At 33.7% G+C, this 21,034-nt stretch overlaps 1 protein-coding gene across 1 annotated transcript; it reads left to right on the top strand.

Moving 5' to 3' along the window:
* Positions 1 to 214: 214 nt before the first annotated feature.
* LOC133854646 (uncharacterized) lies at positions 215 to 8,576 on the top strand. The gene is made up of 2 exons (XM_062290889.1): positions 215 to 525; positions 8,018 to 8,576. The coding sequence occupies exons 1-2, from the start codon at positions 313 to 315 to the stop codon at positions 8,249 to 8,251; spliced, it is 447 nt and encodes a 148-aa protein (XP_062146873.1). The 5' UTR covers positions 215 to 312; the 3' UTR covers positions 8,252 to 8,576.
* The last annotated feature ends 12,458 nt before the right edge of the window (positions 8,577 to 21,034 follow it).

Raw genomic sequence — 21,034 nt, forward strand, 5'->3', positions numbered from 1 at the left:
CAATTTTCCTCCACGAAAATACTATAAAAATCACAAATAAAGGGCTCCACTCATTGTAGTCAGCAACTAGCTAGCTAGAGAGCTTGACTGTTCAGAATTTAAAAGAAACTGAATTAATGTCGTGTAGCAGATGCCCCAGAATTCACGCACTTAAGAAATTAATTGTGCCCACATGACACTCCATGCTCTTCTATAAATTCACAATCCACTGCCTTTTCTCCATATCACTACCTCCCTTCCTCTTCTCTTCTCACAGTTATATTCACAAACACCTCTCTCTCTCTCTCTCTCTCTCTCTCTCTCTCTCTAAATATGTGGAAATCCTTTGTAAACAGACGTTCGTGTGATGGAGTAGAAGAAACAAGGAAACCGGCTCTTAATGCAAAACCCATATACAGAGATGAGTTAGAGAAGAAGGCATCAAAAAAGAAGGTAGAGAAGAAGAGCTGTGTCAGTAGTACTGTTGACAAAAAGGAGTTTGAGAAGAAAAGCTATGGCGTCAGTAGTAGTGCTGACAAAAAGAAGGTGATAACAGTAAAATTGAGGATGACAAAGGAAGAGGCGGCTCGAATGTTGTCGAAGTGCAAAGATGGAGGGTTCCTTGACTTCAAAGACGTAGCACGTGAGCTTGTGAACATCCCACCAAATCGTGTTAATCTTGTGTCCTCTGAAGCTTCAATTCGTCCAGTTCTTGAGAGCATCCCAGAAGAGATTTAGATGTATTAATGTTGTTACTATTGCTAGCTAGAATTCTTCTCTTTTCCCTTTTGTTTTTGAACATATTCGTTATGTTTTTAGTGGGAGAAGTGATTGAACACTAAACTCAATGAAGGATCTGTAGTGTCCTCTGAAGCTACCATACAATTCGTCCTGTTCTTGAGAGCATCCCAGAAGAGCTTTAGATGTATTAATATTGTTGCTATTGCTAGCCAGAATTCTTCTCTTTTCCCTTTTGTTTCTGAACATATTCGTTATTTTTTTAGTGGAAGAAGTGATGAACACTAAACTCAATGAAGGATCTGTACTGTTCATCTCATGGGAGAAATCTGTTTTAGTAAACAAAGACTTGCAGTCAATGAAACCCAAATTATAAAAATGACAATTGAAGTTTCCTGAAATACTATAATTTCAACTGTAACAATATTATATATGGTTAACATAAACCAGTTATAAATTTCAATTTCACCTGAGAAGAAGGACCTCTATCCTATATAATATTCATCACAATTAATTCACTCAATCTGAGACTACTTTTCAGGTGTCATAATTTTCGATCCACTCAAATTGTTGACGCCCTCGTCAGAGCCCCTTTCATGCGGCAATGGACAAGTGTCATATGATCGACGTTACTAGGTTATTCTTGTAACGACCCAAGAAAAAGCGCTAGCTAAATCTGCGTTATTACCTTAAAAATGACTAGTCGATTTAAAGCTTTCTCTAGAATCACTTATAAAACCTAATTTTACCTAATAACTAGACAATGTGAGACTCATCACCCATGACTATCTTTATAAATCACACACTCTGTGTGGGCTATTGATCATCTTCCCAACATGGGACCAGGGTGTTACAAACTCCCCCTCTTAAACTCCTGTAGTCCTCATCAGGGCCAAGTTATGCAGCGTTCCAGTACCACATGGCCTGGCGTTACTAGGTGGCTCTGATACCATTTGTAACGATCCAGGAAAAAGCGCTAGCCAGATTTGCGCTATCACTCCCAAAAGGACTAGTCAATTTGAAGCTTTCCTTAGAATCACTTATAGAACCAAGTTTTACCTAATAACTAGGTAATGTGGGACTTAGCACTCATAACTATCTTTGTAAACCACTCACTCTATGTGGGCTACTGATCATCTTCCCAACATGTAACTAGAGTATTACAATTTTGATACAATTTATCAAGATTAAGAGAAAATGTTATCTTATCTATATCTGCAATATCAACTCAAAATTACAATTAACTTGCACCTATACATGATACCATCATAATCCACGCTTGGGACATGCATCATTTAGTTTAATATATTGTTTATGTCTGTCACGGTTGAAAGCAACCGAGCTTGTTTTTTAGGCCACATGCATAATAAGACCATGGTCCATTGACAGCCGTTGAGTTTATGGACGTTTTGGGCATCCAATAGAAATGTCGACACTTGTATTACTAATTATAGGGCTTTCATAGTCTCATAGATATATAGGTTGTAGCCCGCTTTGTATGCAATAAAAAGTATAATGGCTAGAGAAGAGAAATGTACTCCAGCGTGGCGTGCTTTTAAGATGATTTAATGGACAAATGTCAAACCTGTGTATATATAGGACTTATTAATAGATCTATAGGATTGAGATCTGTTGGGTATTATAGAGGTCCAACCGTGCCAATAACTCTTTTGTGGCCGTTTTAAGTTCCACAGACAGAGATGGAAAGAAAAGGTGACTTGGACCACATAGGTGGTGGGAAAGCTAGCAAGGTGATCATTGTGGGTGGTTCAACCATCTTCTTAATCATTAGGGTTATTTGGCCACTTTTATTCGACCTTTAAAGGGGCAGTTTAATCACTCATTTTGATCCCCAAGTTGTTCGAATACATCCAAACTTTGTCGTTACATGTTGCTGAACAGAAAAGTTCGATCACACCAACCTGACTATTAAGGATGGTAAAATCTTCTATGTGATTGAAATGGCCGTAGATCGACCACTCTTAACTGGTTATTGGAAGTGGCTGAACCACTTACTTTAATCACAGGAATGGTTTGATCACCTTCAACGACCACCATAATTTGCGTGCGATGTGAGACATCTTTATCCCCTTTTTCTATGCATGTATTATTGTTTTTTAAGTTATTCATTTAAAATAAACAATTCAAATTAACAATTGCACTCAATCACCGTCCTTAACTTAATAATTGTAAGGGGAAACTTTACTTAGCTCTCCCTAGACTTTCATCACTTTTGCTATCTCTTTCTTAAAATTACAATTGCTATCTCTTTCTTAAAGTACATATAACTATTGATGGTACTTAACGTCCGAGGTGTCACATAGTCGGTGTAGTTGATTGGTAGCATAATTAATTTTAAAGATATTTTATTTTGAAAACAAATCCCAAGTCGAACAACTTAATTATGTGGTCACGCATACATATATGATAAAACCTTAGTTTCATGAACATTCGATCCAATAAGAATATCAACATCCAAACATGGAAGTCGCTATGTCATTCCACAATTACAAATATTAACCCCCTTATATGTGGACATGGATCTCTAACCAATAATATTGTAGTATACTTGAAAATAGCACACTTACATGTGATAAGTATGCATTGTACTAATTCATTATCGACCCTCTTTAATTATATTTTCAAATGAAAACTTAATATGAATCAAAGTTGAAGTCCCAATGTCTCAAAAAAGACGCATTTGGAAAAGCTATTTCATAGATAAAAAGTTTGATTTTAAACTAAATCGCAGAAAATTAATTGTTTGGAATTGCATTTTTTAAAACGTAGAAAATCTACATTTTTAAATCGCAGCTCAGGGGGTACTTTTTGGAAAAACACATAATTTTAAATCTTAAACTGCGATTTTGTCAAACGCTTAACATACGCTTTTAAAAATCATTTTTTCAAATCATACTTTTTAAAATCACAAACCTATATGGACTCTAACTAATCTTATATCAGTTATTCTTTATATTTCATGATCTTTATTAATGTCATAATAAAAAGATATAGGCCAAAATACATATTTGAATATATTCAAAAGACATCGTATATAATTTATATACTAATCGAGCCTGTGTCACACTCTATCATCTATTGGCCAAGACTATTAGAAGCTAAAACCGTATGCTTTTCCATGGCTAAAAAACAATTATATGACGTGCTGGGTGATAAAGAATAATGAATAATATGCACACATATATAACTAAAATAAAATATATATATATATATGAGAATGGTTTATCAAACACACTCAAAAAAGTTGTTTGGTAATTTGAAGAAAAGAGTATGATTTTTTTTTTAAAATGGTTTTTTTTTTTCTCTTTTTACCATATAATAAACATGACCATAGAATCAATTTCTATGGTCATGTTTCCTGTGATTTTGAGCCCTATATATATGGGCAAGCTAGGTTGAATTCTTCAAAATACATCAATTTCAGCATGGTCATGTTTTGGGTGATTTCCACAAGTAATGACAAGATGGGTTGAAGATAAAAAAAAATTAAAAGTTGAAAATTGACTCATTCAAAACGCGTGAGTAGTTTGTTTGGTTATGAAATTAGTCCTTTCGTTTTCTTAGACCATGTTTGGACTGTGCCGAAATTCAAGCAGTGGTATTTTTCTGGTCTTTCGGGGAAAAATGTATCCAAGTAAATTATGATCAACAAGCTACGTCATGATGTACATAATCTTGACTGTTTTTTTTTTTAAAAAAAGAAAGCAAACACGTTGCATCATTTGCGCGCCGGTAAAACATTTGTTTCGGCGTAAAATAATTTTTAAAAAATAATTTCGACATTTTACGGTATTTGGTAGGGGCGAAAATAATGGTCAACGAAATCATTTTCGGTTTGACCGTAAAACCTTATTTAATTTTTGGAAAACGATTTGCGGTTTTAAAAACCGTAAATCGGTTTTCGAAATTAAACTCTTCGTTCTTGCATGCACGTTTGATGTTCGGTTGTCGGAATCCGGCAATAGTCGGATGTCGGAATCTAGGCGGCATCGGAATTCGGCAACATCCGGCCACCGGAAAACTGTCGGCGCTAGAATCCAGAGACATTCGGCCACCGTCGCCGGATTCCGGCTGACCAGATTCCGGCCGAATCTGGCCAAAATGGTTGGGATCCGGCTGGATCTGGCCAAAATGGTCGGGACGGCCAGAACAGATCCACTGATCCGGCTGGATTTGGGTGGATTCGGCCGGATTTGGCCAAAATGGCCGTGATCCAGCCGGATCTGACCGGATCCAGAAGAGTCCAGCAGGAATCCGGCCAAACGTGCTTGCCGGAATCCGGCAACGGCGACCGGACGTTGCCGGATTCCGGCGATAGTTGCATTTTCTCATTTTGTAATTTTTTCGTGCGAACCAAACGCCGGAAAATATTTTCGAGAAAATTATTTTTTTTGAAAATGATTTCGTCGAAAATATTTTACGACAGAAACCATTTTACGTCGAAACAAACGGAGCATTAATTTCCAAGAGCTTGAGTGAAGCCGGGATGATAATAGGGAGACTTGATAAGTTTTGAGGATCAAGGCGGTGAATTTTAGTGTTTTTATTTTTTATTTTTATTTTATTAATTAAATTAAATTCATTTTAATATTTATACTATACTTTTTTATTTAATATGTTAGAGCAATATTTTTTATTTGTAAAATGTATTTTAATATTTTAATTATTTTTTTTTTTTTAACTTATTAGATATAGAATGACTTAACACTTGATTCAAAGATATAAAATAATAAGATTTCATAAAGAAAAATAAAGAGAAAATTAGAAATAAGTTATATAACAATTGATTTGTAATAGAACATGACGCCGAAAAAATTGTTGGACATTGAAGACTTACTGAGGGTGTAATTCTATCTATTATGCATAACACAAACAATGAGAATTTATGTACTTTGACGATTTTTCATATTTTTCTAAACATTCAATTCAAATAAACGTTGGAAAAAAAAATTATGCACGTTAGACTAATTTCATGAATGTAAAAATGGGGCTTGTAAAAAGAGTAAATAAGTGGGACTTTCCAAGGATTTATGAATTTTTTTTAGACTTTCAATTTGTAATTACTTTTACTATGATTAAGGGTCTTAATTAGAAACTATGTATTAAATTTTTACCATAGTAGAGTCTTAAAATTTGTTTTGGAAATAACATTTATTGTACAATTATTAAGTGGGGGCCTTAATTAAAGAGTATTTTACTATATATATATATATATATTGTATAATTACTAGTTGGGGGCCTTAGACGACCGCCTAAGTCGCCTAAGGCTCGAGCTGCCCATAGATGATATGTGATATAAATGTGAAAGTAATTTTTAGATTTTTGTGTAATAACTATAATAAAATTAGTAAATAAAAATATAATTTTTTTTTAATTGGGTTGGAATTTTTTTATCCAAATAAATTCCTCCAACCTAATCTATTAAGTTGACACATGTTCAAAATAGATGTTATTTTCATGTGCGTTTTAATTTTTACATGTATTTTTAACCAAACATGTGAGAACACATATGTGCTCAATTAAAAATGTATGTGATCGATAATTGCATGCATTTTGAACACATATCGGTTTAATAGGCTAGGTTAAAGGAAACTTTCTCCAAAAATATTTATGTAGGAGCAAATTTTATTTAATCAGCAAAATGTTGGTGTGTTTGATCAAGTATTATTAGTTACTTGGAAAAGTTGGATCAATAAGCTATTGACTAATGCTGTAAGAAAGTAATGCCCTAATTTCTCTCTCTCTCTCTCCCTCTCTCTCTGTGTATCACAACCCATATGTAGGTCTCACCCCAATGTGTCTTGGGGTTGTGCACTAGTTATATTTTTAGCATTTCCCTTTCGTCTTCCATTGCTTTTGTTGAAGGTGGTCATTTCCTTGAATTAAGATCCCTCCTATCAAGTGTTGTCCTCCAATTGGGTCCTACTTGGGTTGCCAATATATATATATATACACACGTGAGTCCTCACAATGTGTTTTGGGGTTGTGCACTAGTTGTATTTTTAGCATTTCTCAAGACGAAAAAGGAGAATTATTAGACTCTCCATAGAAAAGACATCAGGGGAATTAGCCTTGATTTTACGATCGTCATTTCTTAGTGCATCTGAGGATCGTGGGTTAATTAGGCCATTCCTTTTTTGTTGGCTAATTACCGGGTATTGTTCTTCAACTCATCACCTTTACAAAAGACAGATTTTAAGTTTGCTTACAAAAAGAGAAATGACAGTTTCTTTATGAAAAAATAATAAATAAATTGTTAGAAAAATTGATACTTTTGAAAAGTTCTTTGTAGTGAGCAATCATATAGTCTGTTTAGATACCATTTAACTAATAAAAAGCTTAAGTATATAGGTATGATCGCTTAATTATGTATCATGTTATATCAATCACTCATACTTACGACATTTTTTTAATAAAAAACTCAAATTTTTCTACGTTCACATGTGTATGCTGAATAATCTCTCTCTTATGTGTGGGTCTAAGCACAAAAGATTGCTAAACATTTAACAAAATACAAGCACAAAATCATCTCAAATATATATAGAACCTTAAAATGCCATAATATTAGACTTTAACTTGCAAGAGGAATGATCAGCCTCTTCCAATCGTCATTTCTTAATGCATCTAAGGTTCCCCAACTCATCTCATTTACAAAAGGCATATATTAAAGCATAATGGAGAAAGAAAATTTTGAATTTTTCAAGAAAAAAAAAAAAAAAACTTCGGTTCACGTGTCAGTCTTTGTCTCTCCAACAGGTCACTTATAGGCTCCATTTTGACTGTTTCTTCATGAAGAAATAAACGGAAGGATCATGAAAATTTTCCTCCACAAAAATACTATAAAAATCACAAATAAAGGGCCCCACTCATTGCAGTCAGCAACTATATAGCTAGAGAGCTTGACTGTTAAGAATTTAAAAGAAATTGAATTAATGTCGTGTAGAAGACGCCCAAGAAACCCACTTGAGAAGGTGGAGCCATTGTTTAATTGTGCCCACATGACACTCCATGCTCTCCTATAAATTCACAATCCCCTGCTTTTTCTCCATAGCACTACTTCCCTTCCTCTTCTCTACTCACAGTCATATTCACAAACACCTCTCTCTCTCTAAATATGTGGAAATCCTTTGTAAACAGACGTTCGTGTGGTGGAGTAGAAGAACCAAGGAAACCGGCTCTTAATGCAAAACCCATATACAGAGATGAGTTAGAGAAGAAGGCATCAAAAAAGAAGGTAGAGAAGAAGAGCTGTGTCAGTAGTACTGTTGACAAAAAGGAGTTTGAGAAGAAAAGCTATGGCGTCAGTAGTAGTGCTGACAAAAAGAAGGTGATAACAGTTAAATTGAGGATGACAAAGGAAGAAGCGGCTCGAATGTTGTCAAAGTGCAAAAATGGTGGGTTCCTTGACTTCAAAGACGTAGCACGTGAGCTTGTGAACATCCCACCAAATCGTGTTAATCTTGTGTCCTCTGAAGCTTCAATTCGTCCAGTTCTTGAGAGCATCCCAGAATAGATTTAGATGTATTAATGTTGTTACTATTGCTAGCTAGAATTCTTCTCTTTTCCCTTTTGTTTCTGAACATATTCGTTATTTTTTTAGTGGGAGAAGTGATTGAACACTAAACTCAATGAAGGATCTGTAGTGTCCTCCGAAGCTACTACACAATTCGTCCAGTTCTTGAGAGCATCCCAGAAGAGCTTGAGATGTATTAATATTGTTGCTATTGCTAGCCAGAATTCATCTCTTTTCCCTTTTGTTTCTGAACATATTCGTTATTTGTTTAGTGGGAAAAGTGATGAACACTATACTCAATAAAGGATCTGTAGCGTTCATCTCATGGGAGAAATCTGTTTTAGTAAACAAAGACTTGCAGTCAATGAAACCCAAATTATAAAAATGACAATTGAAGTTTCCTGAAATACTATAATTTCAACTGTAACAATATTATATATGGTTAACATAAACCAGTTATAAATTTCATTTTCACCTAAAAAGAAGGACCTCTATCCTATATAATATCATCACAATTAATCCACTTAATGTGAGACTACTTTTTAGGGTGTCACAATTTTCGATCCACTCAAATTCTTGACGCCTTCGTCATAGCCCCTTTCATGCGGCAATGGACAAGTGTCATATGATCGATGTTACTAGGTTGTTTTTGTAACGACTCAAGAAAAAGTGCTAACCAAATTTACATTATCATTCTAAAAATGACTAGTCGATTTGAAACTTTTCCTAGAATCATTTATAAAATCTATTTTCACCTAATAACTAGACAATGTGGGACTTAAATAGACCTAGATGGTCACTTCACAACAAAAACAATTTGTAAAAAGCACTGTGAAACGAACCGAATTAATCAATTTCTATGGTCATGTTTCCTGTGATTTTGAGCCCCATATATATATATATATATATGGGCAAGCTTGGTTGAATTCTTCAAAATACATCAATTTCAGCATGGTCATGTTTTGGGTGATTTTCACAAGTAATGACAAGATGGGTTGAAGTTAAAAAAAAATTAAAAAGTTGATAATTGACTCATTCAAAACGCGTGAGCAGTTAGTTTGGTTATGAAATTAGTCCTTTCGTTTTCTTAGACCATGTTTGGACTGTGCCGAAATTCAACCAGTGGTATTTTTCTGGTCTTTCGGGGCAAAATGTATCCAAGTAAATTATGATCAACAAGCTACGTCATGATGTACATAATCTTGACTTCTTCTCTTTTTTTTCTTTTTTTTTTTTTAAAAAAAAAAACATATATAATCTTGCCGTGTTTATGATGCATCATTTGCTGGTAAAACATTTACTTTCCGAGAGCTGGCATGAAGCCGGGATGAGAATAGGGCGCGTCGATAAATTTTGAGGCTTAAAGCGATAAGCTTAAATATATATAATCATTCTTTTTATATTTAAATATTAATTAAAATAAATTTATTTTAATTTTTATATTAGACTTTTTTACTTAATATGTCAATTAGACAATTTTCTTTTATTTGTAAAATGTATTTTTATTTTTTATTTTTTTTATTTTTTTAATTTTTATAACTTATTAGATATTGAATGACTTAACACTTGATTCAAAGACATGAAATAAGAAGACTTAAAGAAAAATAAAGAGAAAATTAAAAATAAGTTATTTAACGATTAATTTGTAATAGAACATAACGCCAAACAAATTATTGGGCATTGAAGACTCACTAAATGTGTAATTTTATCTATTATGCACTGGGGCGGAGGGAGGGGGTCGATAGGAGGCAAGTCCCCCCCCCCCCCTCAACTCCAAAAAAAACTCATTTTTCACCTCAAGCTTGAGTTGACCATAAAAAATAAAAAATAAAAAAATAATAATATAAATTTTTTAAAAATAAGTTTTGCGTGAGAGTTGTGATTTGCCAAAAAAATAATAAAAAAAAAAAACAAAAAAACAAAAAAAAATGCTAAGCTACGAGCCTACGTCACTACGTGTTACATCATGTGAGCCAAATACTCAAGTTATTTTTTTAAAAATAATAAAAAATAAAAAGTTGTGGAAAGAGAAAATCCTCAATAGTGTTGACTGACGTACATCTAAAGAAAATAGACTTAAAAAGTTGATCCTCAATAGTGTTGACTGACGTACATCTAAAGAAAATAGACTTAAAAAGTTGTTTTTTTTTTTTTTTTTTTTAACAAAGAAGCATGTGCTCCTTTCATTTCTAAAAGCCCAGAGGCATTACAGAGATAGAATGTGAGGTACAAGACACCCCAACATTCAGTCAGACACAAATCTGACAAAGCAGTTATCTAAACAATACACAAATATTACATGAACAACCCTTAAGCACCACCACTACAAATAAGTCCAGTAAGTATTTGTGCACTACAAAGACACTGTGAGACACACAATCGACAAGGGAATATACAAACAGCACAGAAAAAACTCAAAACAACAAAGCCACCGTCGGGGAGGAATTCCGACGCCGGAGAGATAGTGCGTGGAGGCCACACGCCATCCCCGGAGTTATCCCTGCACGACCGACCTTCAGAGAACACCGGACAGCACCGAACACAGCCGGAAAAGCAGAACGTGGCCCACACGAGCGGCCCAAGGCGGAAACCACCCTGACGCGTGCAAGCCACGAGCCGAGCAAGGAGGACCCACACGGCCGTGGTTGGCGGCGACTGGACCGGAAGAAGACTGGGAGGCCAGTGGAGGGGCACGTGTCGTGAAGAAACCGGCAACAAACTGTAGATCTGACTTGGAACGCTAGAGACACAAGAAGAAAAACTTCCCCAAGAGCCAACTCTAGATGAGTTTTTCTACCATAACAACTAAAAAAACAAAGAAAACAAACCAAAGAAAAGCTCCATAGTCCCAGAGAACTAGGAGGAGATCAGCTCCACTGGAGACAAAAACTAGGGAGAACAAAACTCCCCTAAAACAACCAGGAGAGAACAAAAGCCTCCATAGCCAGAAGGGCTAGGAGGAAAAAACAATTCTCACCGGCCCTTGGAGTCCGTCCTCCCAATGGAAGACTTCAGACTTAAAAAGTTGTTAATGGAGTTAATGATAATAATATAGCAGGTATCAAAATTTCGTTTTTTACATTAAAATAATAATAATAAAAATCATCTAAAAAATTTCAGCTTTTATTTACTGCTAATTGTCCACTAAATGAAAGCTTCATCCTCTGACCTCTTACATGTTAAATGGAGCCATGGAGGGAGGGCTCATGTGCCACAAAGTAGGGTACGGTCTTCAGGGGTTGTCTTGGACTGCACATCTTATGTTTATGTTTGCATTTATTATCATGCCAGCTTAATATATTTTAAAGCTTAAGGTAACAAATTTAGGTGATTTTTTTTTATTTAAATTAGTAATTAAATAATTTTAATTTTAAATGATTTATCTTTTTTTTTTTTTTTTTCTTCGATGTTTTCCAAATGATATGCAGAATTCATCTATGTCACTAGACATTTAATTTCAACAAATAACATATTTTATGTTGAGTTACATATAATTCTTTTTATATAATAGAATTTAATTTACACAAAACAAAATTTATTTATTTTAAAAATGAATTTATTGAATGAACTTACGATATATATTTGTTTATGAATATATCTCATTTTTGTTATAATTAATTTTTTTTTTCATTTGGTAGTTATATTTTTTTAATATTTTTAATCAAATTTTATTTAAATTTATTTTTTAATTATGCCCCCCTAAACAAGAATTCTAGCTCCACCACTGATTATGCACAATACAAACAGTGAGAATTTATGCATTTTGAAATCTTTTCATATTTTTCTAAACATTCAATTCAAATAAACGTTGGAAAAAAAAATTATGCACGTTGGACTAATTTCATGAATGTAAAAACGGGGATTGTAAAAAGAGTAAATAAGTGGGACTTTCCAATAATTTATGAATTTTTTTGAGACTTTCAATTTATAACTACTTTTACCATGATTGAGGGTCTTAATTAGAAATTATTTATTAAATTTTTACCATATTAGAGTCTTAAAATTTGTTTTGGAAATAACCTGTATTGTACAATTATTAAGTGGTGGCCTTAATTAAAGAGTATTTTATTAACTTTTTACTATATTAGAGCCTTGAAATGTTTTTTTGAGCCTTAATTTTCTTTTTAAATATATATATAAATATACTGTATAATTATTAGTTGAGGCCTTAGGCGATCACCTAAGTCGCCTAAGGCTCAAGCCGCCCATGGATGATATGTGTTATAAATGTGAAAGTAATTTCGAGATTTTTGTATAATAACTATAATAAAATTAGTAAATAAAAATATATTTTTTTTTATTGGGTTGGAATTTTTTTATCCAAATTAGGTTGGAGGAATTTTCATCCAACCTAATCTATTAAGTTGACACATGTTCAAAATAGATGTTATTTTCATGTGGGTTTTTTATTTTTTACATGTATTTTTAACCAAACATGTGAGAACACGTATGTGCTCGATTAAAAATGTATGTGATCGATAATTACATGCATTTTGAGCACATATCGATTTAATAGACTAAGTTAAAGGAAACTTCCTCCAAAAATATTTACGTAGGAGCAAATTTTATTTAATCAGCAAAATGTTGGAGTGTTTGATCAAGTATTATTAAGGGGTAATTACATTTTCCCCTCATGAATTACCAATTTTTGCGCAAAACCCCCACAAACTACCAACTTAACCAAAATAGAGCATTCAACTACCAAAGACAACCCTTTTCCCCCATTCCGTCAGTCAAATGGGTTAAAACAAACGGTCAACGGGTCACGTGACCGTCACAAGCCGTTTTACCCTCATTTTCTTCATCTTTTCCCCCCATGAACTACCACCATCTTCCAACATGCCCCCATGTAAAACGGCACATGACCCGTTGACTGTTTATTTTAACCCTTCTAACTGACGGAAGGGAGGAAAATGGTTGTCTTTGGTAGTTGAATGCTCTATTTTGGTCGAGTTGGTAGTTCATAGGGGCATCGCGCATTTTTTAGTAGTTCATGGGGGGAAAATGTAATTATCCCTATTATTAATTACTTGGAAAAGTTGGAGCAATAAGCTATTGACTAAAGCTGTAAGAAAGTAATGCCCTATTCTCTCTCTCTCTCTCTCTCTCTCTCTCTCTCTCTATATATATATATATATATCACAACCTATATATGGGTTCCACTTCCACCCCAATATATCTTAGGTTTGTGCACTAATTGTATTTTTAGCATTTCCCTTTGGTCTTCCATTGCTTTTGTTGAAGTGGTCATTTGCTTTTCTTGTATGGTCCTATCAAGTGTTGTCCTCCAATTGGGTCCTACTATATATATATGTGTGTGTGTGGGGGTCATCTCAATGTGTTTTGGAGTTGTACACTAATTATATTTTTAACATTTTTCAAAACAAAAAAGGAGAATTATTAGATTTTGCCGGAGAAAAGACGTCAGGAGAATTAGCCTCAATCTTACGATTATCATTTCTTAGTGCAAATGAGGATTGCGGGTTAATTAGGCCATTCCTTTTTTGTTGGCTAATTACCGGGTATTTTTGCTCAACTCATCACCTTTACAAAAGACAGATTTTAAGTTTACCTACAGAAAGAGAATTGACAGTTTTTTTTTTTTTTTTTTTTTTATGAAAAATAATAAATAAATTGTTAGAAAAATTGATACTTTTGGAAAGTTCTTTGTAGTGAGCCATCATATAATCTCTTGAGATACCATTTAACTAATCAAAAGCTTAAGTTTATATGTTTGATCGCTTAATTGTTCAACATGTTATATCAATCACTCACACTTATGATATTCTTTTAATATAAGACTCAAATCTTTTTACATTTATATGTGTATGCTCAATAATCTCCCTCTTACGCGCGCGTGTGTGTGTGTCTCAGCAAAAAAGATTGCCAAACATTTAACAAAATACAAGCACAAAATCATCTCAAATATAGAACCTTAAAATGCCATAATAATAGACTTTAACCTGTAAGAGGAATGATCAGCCTCTTCCAATCGTCATTTCTTAATGCGTCTGAGGTTCCCCAACTCATCTCATTTACGAAAGGCATATATTAAACCATAATGCAGAAAGAAAATTTTGACTCTTTCAAGAGAAAAAAAAACAACTTCGTGTGACGTGTCAGTCTTTGTCTCTCCAAGTGGTCACTTGTAGGCTCCATTTTGACAGTTTCTTCGTGAAGAAATAAATGGAAGGACCATGATAATTTTCCTCCACAAAAATACTATTAAAATCACAAATAAAGGGATCCACTCATTGCAGTCAGCAACTATATAGCTAGAGAGCTTGACTGTTAAGAAGTTAATAGAAATTGAATTAATGTCGTGTAGCAGACGCCAAAGAAACCCACTTGAGAAGGTGGGTCACTTGTTTGTGCCCACAGCCCACGTGACACTCCACGCTCTTCTATAAATTCACAATCCACTGCCTTTTCTCCATATCACTACCTAGCTCCCTTCCTCTTCTCTTCTCACAGTCATATTCACAAACACCTCTCTCTCTCTCTCTCTCTCTCTCTCTAAATATGTGGAAATCCTTTGTAAACAGACGTTCGTTTGATGGAGTAGAAGAACCAAGGAAACCGGCTCCTAATGCAAAACCCATATACAGAGATGAGTTAGAGAAGAAGGCATCGAAAAAGAAGGTAGAGAAGAAAAGCTATGTCAGTAGTACTGTTGACAAAAAGGAGTTTGAGAAGAAAAGCTATGGCGTCAGTAGTAGTGCTGACAAAAAGAAGGTGATAACAGTAAAATTGAGGATGACAAAGGAAGAAGCGGCTCGAATGTTGTCAAAGTGCAAAGATGGAGGGTTCCTTGACTTCAAAGACGTAGCACGTGAGCTTGTGAACATCCCACCAAATCGTGTTAATCTTGTGTCCTCTGAAGCTTCAATTCGTCCAGTTCTTGAGAGCATCCCAGAAGAGCTTTAGATGTATTAATATTGTTGCTATTGCTAGCTAGAATTCTTCTCTTTTCCCTTTTGTTTCTGAACATATTCGTTATTTTTTTAGTGGGAGAAGTGATGAACGCTAAACTCAATGAAGGATCTGCAGTACTGTTCATCTCATGGGAGAAATCTGTTTTGGTAAACAAAGACTTGCAGTCAATGAAACCCAGATTATAAAAATGACAATTGAAGTTTCCTGAATTGAAATACTACTTTCAACTGTGACAATATTATATATGGTTAACATAAATCAATTATAAATTTCAACTTAACTTAATATTATATATGATATCCTACATAATATCATCACAATCAATTCACCTGATGTGAGATTACTTTTCAAGGTGCCACAATTTTTGATTTACTCAAATTCTTTACACCTTGGCTAGTGTCCGTTTCATGCTACAGTAGACAAGCATCATATGATCGATGTTACTAAATTGTTCTGATATCATTTATCAAGATTAGAATAAAACGTTATCTTATCTATATCCGCAATATCAATTCAAAATTACAAGTGACATGCACCTATACATGATACCATCATAATCCACACACCCAAGTGGTACTTAACTTCAGAGGTGTCACATAGTCGGCTCAGTTGATTCACTTGATTGGTAGCATAATCAATTTTTAAGATATTTTATTTTGAAAACAAATCTCAAGTCACATTAACTTATGTGGTCACACACACACATATATATGATAAAACCTTAGTTTCATGAACATTCGATCCAATAAGAATATCAACATCCAAACACGGAAGTTGCCATGTCATTCCACAATTACAAATATTAACCCCATTATATGTGGACATGGATCTCTAACCAATAATATTGTAGTATACATGAAAATAGCACACTTAAATGTGATAAGTATGCATTGTGCTGATTCATTATTGACCCTCTTTAATTAAGTTTTCAAATGAAAACTTATTATGATTCAAAGTTGCAGTCTCAATGTCTCAAAAAAGGCACGTTTGGAAAAGCTATTTCATAGATAAAAAGTACGGTTTTAGACCAAATCGTAGAAAATGAATTGTTTAGAATTACGTTTTTTAAAGCACAGAAAATCTGTCTTTTCAAATCGCAGGTCAATGACTACTTTTTTGAAAACGCACAATTTTAAAGCTTCAACTGCAATTTTGTCAAACGCTTAACTTCACTTTTAAAAATCACGTTTTCAAATCGTATTTTTTGAAATTACAAACCCATACAAACCCTAACCAATCTTATATAAGTTATTCTTTATATTTCGTGATCTTTATGTCAAAATAAAAATATATAGGCCAAAATACATATTTCAATATATTAAAAAGACATCGTATGTAATTTATATACAGATCGAGTATGTGTCACACTCCATCATCTATTGGGACTATTGGAAGCTAAAACCATATGCTTTTTGATGGCTAAAAAACAATTATATGACATGTACGCTTGATGATAAAGAATAATATGCACACATATATAACTAAAATAAAAAATCTATATGAGAATGGTTTATCAAACACAACCAAAAAACTTGTTTGGTAATTTGAAGAAAGGAGTTTGATTAAAATCAAGAAAGAGTGGATTGCCAAACACCAGTTCGAGTCTCACATACGCCTTTTAGGTTGTTGTTGTTTTTATTTTTTTCTTATTTAAATAAATGATTTATTTATTTATTTTTTTAGCATAACAAGCAAAATTATTTACAAACAACTATAAACATAAAACCTTGACAAAATATTTAAAATTACTTTCACTATTAGATCACCTCACAACAAAAACTTGTAAAAAGCATTGTTAAACAAAATCGAGTCAATCAATTTCTCTGTTTATGTTTTCCTTGATTTTGAGCCCGATGGGCAAGATGGGTTGAAGTCTTCAAAATACTTCGATTTCAGCATGAACATGATTTGGGTGATTTTCATACCTAATGACAAGATGGGTTGAAGTATAAAAATAAAAAATAAAAAAAATAAAAAAAATAAATGATAATATTGACTAATTCAAAACGCGTGGTTAGTTTGGTTATCAAATCAACCATTTCGTTTTCTTAGACCATGTTTGGACTGTCCCGAAATTCAAACAGAGTTCTGGTCTTACGGGGCAAAGTGAATCAATTAAAGTAAATTATTTATCAGTAAACTACGTCACGATGTACATCAAAGTGACAGAGCTAACATAATCTTGGCGTTTTTTCCAAAAAAAAAAAACAAAACACTTATAAACTTGTCGTGTTTATCTTGTTTGTTAAGTTAGTTTACATTACACGGTAATGCTCCTGGGTCCCACCGTAGAGGGTTGCAGTCCACTTCATGTCCACCCCACGTGATGCAGCTTCTTTTAATTTTCCTGCAACGGTCAACCACGAATTGTTCCAATTTTGCCCCTGATTTCAAAACCTCTCTCTTGTGGAATAATTGGAACAATTGGTGCCGTTGCAGCAAAATCAGGGGCAAAGTTGGAACAATTCGTGGTTGACAGTTGCAAGAAAATCAAAAGAAGCTGCATCACGTGGGCTGGACATAAAGACGACTGCAGCCCTCTGCAGTGGGACCCAGGAGCATTACCGTGTACTGTAAAGAAGCTTATCATCATTTGCCGGCAAAACATTTATCATTTGTTTGGGTGTTTAGTTGGCGAATTTTGAGGTAAAAAAAACATATTTAGGTAATGAGTAGAATTCCAATTCTATTTAAAATTGTGTTTAAACGAGAGTTATATGGGATTATTGTTTCAAAGATAAACATGGTAAGAAATAATTAAAAATTTAAAAAGTTGCATATAATAATTGGTGTTATGAAAATTAGTGTGAAATAATGATTGAAATAATAATTATTTATTATAAAAAATTATGAATATTATTTAATTTAAATAATTATTATTTAATTATTAACTTGTACCAATGGGTTGCAAAAGTAACCCATTTTCTCCGTGCGTCAGACTAACGTGGATCCTGCCTTGGAGTTTGGATGGTTTTTGAAATCAGATGAGAAATGGGTAATTTTTCGAGTTGAAACTGGATTGATATTCAAATATCTGAATTTGAAAAAAAAATCAGATTCTGTTTTGCATCCAAACAGACCTTACTTTCCAAGAGCTTGAGTGAAGCTAGGATGACATGTGATATAAATGTGAAAGTAATCTTGAGATTTTTGTGTAATAACTTTAATAAAAGTAAACAAAAATATAATGTTTTTTTTCTTCCTTAAATTGGATTGAATATTTTTTTTATGCAAATTAAGTTGGAGGAATTTTCATCCAATCTAATCTATTAAGTTGACACATGTTCAAAATAGATGTTATTTTTGTTAGGAAATATATCCTATTTCTCAAGACATGTGAGATGCAAAAAATAAGAAGAATGTGAAATAACAAAGATAAGCAATTACACACGACACAAAAATTTAAGTGGTTCCCTCAATCTGAGGTATGTTTATCGGCGGAAGAAACCCCAGATAAAATTTACTAACAAAAGGTGAGTACAAGAAAGTAACAGGGCGAGAAAATCACTCAAATCCAAAGTCTTAATATATTCAATTCTCACTTTAACCCCCCAAAAAAATAACAAAAAATAAAAAACCTCTATTTTTATGGAGCCTTACCTTTTCTTTTTCTCTCCATTTTTGCTCTCTCCTCACCCGATGCTCACGTTTTTCTCTCTCTTTACCGAAGGCTGTTGTATGTCCTTTTATAAGAAGGCTGAGTCAGTCAACTTAAAAAGACAATACAAGCCGGTGAATAAAACCAATACAACAACGTATTGGAGAGACATCTCCAAAACAAATTAGACAAGGACAGCTAGTGCTAGGACCTACACTAACTTGATGGAGACCAAATCACCAAGACCCAACAATTTTTATGTGCATTTTTTATTTTTACATGTATTTTTAACCGAAAATGTATGTTCTCAATTAAAAATATATATGATAATTATATTCATTTCAAACACATATCAGTTTAATAGATTAGGTTAAAGAAAACTTTATCCAAAAATATTTATGTAGGAGCAAATTTTATTTAATCATCAAAGTGTTGGAGTGTTTGGTCAAGTATTATTAATTACTTGGAAAAGTTGGAGCAATAAGCTATTGATTAAAGCTGTAAAAAAGTAATGCCCTAATTTCTCTCTCTCTCTCTATATATATATATTGACAACCCACATAGGACCTAATTGGAGGACAACACTTGATAGGACCACATGATCGAGGAAAGGAAGAGGGCTGATACACGGGGACGGTTTTCCGTTTCCCATCACCATTTTTTTACTTTTTTAATAAAAAAAAAATCACAAAGAGAGTGATGGGAGACGGTTGTTTATCTCCCACCAATCATTTTTCGAAAAGAAAATGACCACCTTCGACAAAAGCAAGGGAAGACAAAAAAGAGAAATTATTAGACTTTGCCGGAGAAAAGACTGCAGGGACCGGAATTAGCCTTGATCTTATGATCGTCATTTCTTAGGGCATCTGAGGATCGCAGGTTAATTAGGTCATTCCATTTTTGTTGGCTAATTACCAAGTATTGTTGCTCAACTCCTCATCTTTACAAAAGACAGATTTTAAGTCTACCTACAGAAAGAGAATTGATAGTTTCTTCATGAAAAAATAATAAATAAATTGTTAGAAAAATTGATACTTTGGAAAGTTTTTTTTAGTGAACCATGATATAGTTTGTTGAAATACCATTTAACTAATCAAAAGCTTAAGTTTATAGGTTTATTCGCTCAACTATGTTATATCAATCACTCACATTAATGATATTTTTTCAATATAAGACTCAAATATTTATATATTCACGTACATGTGTATGCATGCTTAATAATCTCTCTCTTACGTGTGAATTCATCACCATACGAAATCTTACCGACTTTTTCTAAGATCACTTGTGTGTTATGTGGGTTTGTCAAAGCTACACATCTTTTTCCCTAATTCAGGGACTTTCATTTGTATTTATGCCATGAACCTTTGCTCCTTACTCCAAAGACCCCCATTTTTACCCGCATTTTGCACCTTTGTTCCTATTCCAAATATCTTTGTCTATACATGTGCCATTCCAACATGCCGCACGCTATAATCGACTCTGCTACTACTTGTTAAAAAAATTGATATATTAAAAAGTCTTTTAATAAGCTTATAATATAGTATGTTGAGACACCACTCAATCTAAAAGCTTATAAGCCTATAAATTTAAGTTCAACTATATTATATTAGTCCCTCGCGTTTTTCATCCACGTGACCTTGACCATGACAACGTAATTTCCTGAACAAAAGTATAATAAATTAACCAACAAACAAAGGGCTAGCTCCACTAATATATAGGAAATATGTTTGTTACACAATTCAAGATACATTGGTGGTATTCATGCATGTGGGTGAGATTAGAGGTATTCATGCATGTGGGTCTCACCCGCATGCACGAATAGAGACCCACATGCATGAATACTACCGATGGTATTCATGCATGTGGGTGAGATTAGAGGTATTCATGCATGTGGGTCTCACCCGCATGCACGAATAGAGACCCACATGCATGAATACTACCGATGTGTCTTGGGTAAGATTTGTCATTTTCAATATATCTATAGTCACTCCGTAGACCTCGACTGACTGATAGGCCAATTTTGAAAGATTTTCCATGTCGTGTATTCGACGCCCATGTTCGATCATCCTCTCAAAATCAACCACCTCATTTCTCTATGCCCAGATGACACTCCATGCTCTTTCTACCAATCACTTTATATCTAATTCCCCTTCTCTACATACCTTCTATAAATTCACACTCGATCCATTCTCTCTTCCTCTCATCACAGTTATACACACCAACACTCCTCTCTCTCTCTCTCTCTAAAT

The sequence above is a fragment of the Alnus glutinosa genome, chromosome 13, assembly GCF_958979055.1.
Source record: "Alnus glutinosa chromosome 13, dhAlnGlut1.1, whole genome shotgun sequence".
NCBI lineage: Eukaryota > Viridiplantae > Streptophyta > Magnoliopsida > Fagales > Betulaceae > Alnus > Alnus glutinosa.